The sequence below is a fragment of the Bidens hawaiensis genome, unplaced genomic scaffold (genome assembly GCF_021521415.1).
Source record: "Bidens hawaiensis isolate Kalapana, Puna unplaced genomic scaffold, B.hawaiensis_p1.1 tig00047582_1, whole genome shotgun sequence".
Taxonomy (NCBI): domain Eukaryota; kingdom Viridiplantae; phylum Streptophyta; class Magnoliopsida; order Asterales; family Asteraceae; genus Bidens; species Bidens hawaiensis.
The window spans coordinates 87,179-92,321 of NW_027498515.1; the positions used below are offsets into that span (position 1 = coordinate 87,179).

The window sequence follows — 5,143 nt, forward strand, 5'->3', positions numbered from 1 at the left end:
ATATTCTTAAACTCTTATAAATTTTATCATAATATATAACCCTTAAAACTTTTTAGTTACTCAAATACAAATTTAGAGATAACTAGACGCGCCGGGTTGATGTATTGACAGTCGTACCCGTACAACTTATCAAATCGTGCAGTGCGTCTGTGAGTCGAGGTGAATTCGATCGGTGTCGGGTTACGAAACCAGTAATAACCCCCCACCCCACCTGAAAAAAAAATAAAAAATTTAACTTTGTTAATGCAAAAAACCAACAAATTAACATCACAAAGCAAAACATGCGTTGCGGTTACGAACCGATAACACTTTGGTTGGTATCTAGGTACGAAGCCCAAAAATAAAGCAAACCATAAATACGTCCACATCCAAATACAACAATTTAATATATTTAAAATATATTAAAAATGTGGCGAACAAAAAAAACACAAGCGTTGTAGTTGCGAACCGATACGAATTCGTTGATTCTGGAATCGGCGAACAAAAAAAAGTGATAAAAAAACATGCACGTAGCGTTTGCGAACTAACGCGAATTCAGTCAGAATTGAAGTTGTCGGCACTAAATCGTACGCAGAGAACCATGTGTTGTGGTGGTGAACCGACACGAGTTCGGATGGTATCAGGTTACGACACCGAAATTAAAGCAATAAGTTAATTCATCAACACTCAAAATACATCAAACATATTTACATAAAAAACACCGTGGCGAAAACCAAAAATATATGTGCGTTGTGGCCGTGACCTGACACGAATTCGTCTAGAATTGATGGACAAAAAAACTCGTGGGTAAAAAAACCTTAGGTTTCGATCGCGAGCTGACGCGAATTTAGCAGGAACAATTTGACGGTATCAACGGTAAAAAAATCCCGTATTTAACGGCAGCGAATCGACACGAATTTAAAATCAAAAACAAATAAAAAGGCCGACAAACCACGTGAGACAAAGTTTACTTAAGCACAAATACATAAAAATAAATTCGAGTATATATACAAAATATATTCTTGAACATTTTATAAATTTTATCATAATATAGAACCCTTAAAACTTTTTAGTTACTCAAATACAAATTTAGAGATAATAAGTCAATATACTTTCACTATGATATTGTGTATCTGCTACAACAAATGAGAACACAAGACTATATACAAAAGGTCCACAAGTTTTCAACAATATACCAACCAACTAAGCAAGTATTAGGCTAACTTCCATTTGTTAGTTTTAAGTCTTTGCTTGATTAACCTCTATATAAACACATATTTCTAAACTTCAGAAATCACCAACCCAAACTCATTGCATTCAAGCCCTTTTATTCCATTTGAGAAAGCTCAAAGTGAAGTAAAATGGCTTTGATACGCAAGCAATCGCTACTTTTGATAGCTGTAATTGTTACCCTATTCGCACTGGGAACAAGCAACCCGAATTTCCCAAAGGGCCCACAAAATTGGAAATTCGATTTTAACTACACTAACGAGCCATTTAGACACCCAAAGCCTGCTCAAGGTTCCAGACGGATTATTATCGGTGGATCCAATAACTGGCGTTTTGGTTTCAATTATACCGAATGGGCTAGGACAAATGCTCCTTTCTTTTTCAATGACACTCTCGGTAAGTATCTCTATGGTGTTATTGATACTTATAATTGCTAAAAACATTCATATTTTTATTCATGATTTAGTCATTTAACACTAAATTTGATGATCATGTAGTGTTCAAATTCGACCCACCTAGCGACACCAACATACATCCACACAGTGTTTATTTGCTGCCAAATCTATGGAGCTTTTTGAGGTGCGACTTAAGATGGGCGAAACGCGTTGCAAACACGTCACAAGGTGGAGGAGATGGGTTTGAGTTTGTGCTCAACAAATGGAAGCCGTATTACTTTGCTTGTGGAGAAAGCAACGGTTTTCACTGCCAGTCTGGAATGAAATTTTTCGTGATACCATCGTTTCTTTGGTTCTAAGTAGACGTCTTATTGTTCAGTTTAAAACTTTGAATTGGTTGATAAGTGATGAATAATTGTTTTTGTTTTGGGTTGAAGATTTATAGAAATAATAAAATTATATATGGATTGTTTTTGTGTGTTATTTTGACGATACTACATGTAGTTATGTTACCTTTATTTACAGTATAACAAACTTTTCAAATAATCACTTTTTTATTTTAATTTAGTAATACTATATTAAAAAATAAATTGAAAAAATGTTCGATATTCTGTTATAACTTAATAAAAAATGAGGTATGTAAAAGCTATACGCATTTAACAAAGGGATAATTATTAATTACCAAAAATAGAAAGGTTAATCAAATATACGTTTAAAACCAACCAATCAAACAACGACAAATAAGCTTGCAGCCTAAAAAAACCTAAAACTAGACCGCACATTCATATTCCAAACCAATCAAATCAATAAACATGCAAAATGCCGGCTAAGGCTGATATTTGCAACACCAATTTGGCAAACCACATACAACATTTGTGTAATTATATCCGTAAAAGAACAATAACATAAACTACAATACCAGTTCACATGTAAAATATCTATTTATTGGGTGAATTGGAATAGGGTGACTTCTCCAAAAGAAGCGGGTGGTTTGGGTCTCACCCCTCATATAGACGCTAACATCACGCTTCTTACCAAGTGGTGGTGACGGTGTTTCAAGAATGAACCAGGCGCCCTTTGGAAGAAGGTGATTTCGGCATTACACTCTTCTAATAGGCCTTGGCCTATCCTTCCTCATTCGAAACCTCTTTCGGGTACGTGAAATACTATTGCAAAAATGGAAAATCATCTTGCATTTTCCAATCTAAATTTGGGCAATCTTATCAGGAATCACTTGATATTTTCCCTAATTTGTTTCTAAATGAAAGAGATAAGGGATGTTTAATTATTTTACATTATGAGCGAGTTGGTAACGACATGGTTTGGAAGTGGCACTGGAAGCGGTTGAACTTATCCCAAAATGAAGCTAGAGAATTTTCAGAATGTTTAAATTTGATGCAACAAGCTTCCTTTTCTAATACTCAAGATCGTTGGGTTTGGCCTAATGATCCCTACGGAGTTTTTTCGGTGGACTCTATGAAGAAGATTTTGTTCAATATATTCAACCCGTTTGTTCGTTTATTTTGAAGTGGAATAGTTGGTAACTCCAAATAATCATTCTGGCATTGGTCAATTCCACTTAATTACATCATTTATACGTTAGAGATTACCACATGATCCCACTATTCTCAATCTGTGCAAGAAATACAAGCTTAAGTGGAAGGAAAGAAAATTAATATAAATCACACTGCTTTTTTTTGGACCATGTTATTCTCAAATTTAGTGTATGTTGCATTATGTGATAGTGCCCGTTGACATTGACCCAGCCTCCAATCTATACTCTCAACCAATTTGGTATATTATTATTACTATGATATAGCCTGTGTAATATATGGATAGTTAAAAAAATATAACAAAAAAGTTAAATAATATACGTAATAACGTACCTTACGGTTTCATAAGCTATAAATAATGCTAAATAAAATTTTATAATTCAAAAGTATCTAAAAACCTCATTTAATACAACATTTAAAGTTACATTTGTAACTTTGTTAGTAATTTTATAATTGTAATAGTATTAGTTGACATCAAGGTTGGCTACTCTAGTTGAATGACATTTAGAAGAATGGTTTTGATTTAATAGTATCAGTAGATAGGTAAATTATTTGTAAAAGCATTATAAGATTCAAGTATATATACTTTACTATGTTAGATATCTGCGTACTATACATGTTAGAAAGTTATTTAAAAAAATGTTATATTAAATAGCATGTTGTATATTTCTCAAAGACGTTTTATAAATAATTATAGAATAACATTTATGATGTAATCATATTATTTACCAAATTAAAAAAAATCATTATTATTTAATATGGGAATGATACGAGAAATCAAAATCTATACTTCATTGAACTCCTGCACATGCAACCAATATTTGATAGAAGAATGATACGGGGAAATCAAATTTTAGATGGCCTACAAAGTTGACATGTGTTCCTCGTTATTTTTATTGTTAGCCTATTATGATAAACTATGCCATAATATTACCTTAGCGCTTTTTAACTAATAGTATACAACTTCGGAGATACTCATTTTGATTGAATTAGGTTCGAGATCGTTTATGGTATAAAACTGGAATTTGATGCTTAACATTCAACCTTGACACGTTGATATAAACGATACACAATTTTGATTTTGATTTTGATTTTACTTGGTTTAATCACACTTAATAGGTTAAATGTTCATTACAATTTGGTCCTTCAAATACATACCTCCATGTATTTCTGTGTATATATATACTACAAAGAAACGAGAACACAAGAACTTCAAAGGTCCACAAGTTTTCATCAATACACCAACCAACAAAGCAAAGCAAGTATTAGGCAATTTTCCATTTGATAGTTTAAATTGTTGCTTGATAAAGCTCTATATGAACACACATGTCTAAACTTCATGAATCACCAACCTAAGTTAATTGTCATTGCATTCAAGCCCTTTTATTCTATTCGAGAAAGATATGTTCGGTTCGGCTCGAATATTTTTAATTTATTTTATATATAATTATATATGAACAAATATATCAATATATAGACAACACACAAAATATAAGTATACAGTTTTTTAAACCCTTTTAGATTTTTTCTATTCCGTCAATTTTATAATTTTAATAGTTCGATTCAAGTTTTCAGAATACTAAAAGTTTGTTTGCATGTTCATTATATCTCACTTCAAACTTCTTTCTCCTGAATATTTACAATCTGTTATACGTTTGTCTAAAAATATAACACCCAAACATTATACTTTAAAATAACTAATTTGTGCAGCGGAAAATGGTCCCAAATTCTTAAATCTTTAAAATTTTGAAAAAAATGCATAAGGTTTCCAATCTATATTGTGTTTAAATATAAATAAATAAATAAACAAAACATATTTAGTATATTGACCCACATGCGGTTTTGAAAATGATTGACATTTACAAAAGACGCCTTTGTTCATTCGATCTGAAACCTTAACACGAGCCTTCCTACTACGAAGCTTTGCATTTGATACCTTCACATAACATGAACATACTTATATATTTCATCCCTTGCGTCATCTCA

The 5,143-nt window shown here is 32.1% G+C and overlaps 1 protein-coding gene across 1 annotated transcript; it reads left to right on the forward strand.

The window, feature by feature from the left end:
- The first annotated feature begins 1,292 nt into the window (after positions 1-1,292).
- LOC143597116 (uncharacterized) lies at positions 1,293-1,992 on the forward strand. Its single transcript, XM_077075708.1, has 2 exons — positions 1,293-1,605; positions 1,707-1,992. Exons 1-2 carry the CDS (start codon positions 1,341-1,343, stop codon positions 1,961-1,963), a joined length of 522 nt encoding a protein of 173 aa, XP_076931823.1. The 5' UTR covers positions 1,293-1,340; the 3' UTR covers positions 1,964-1,992.
- Positions 1,993-5,143: the final 3,151 nt, after the last annotated feature.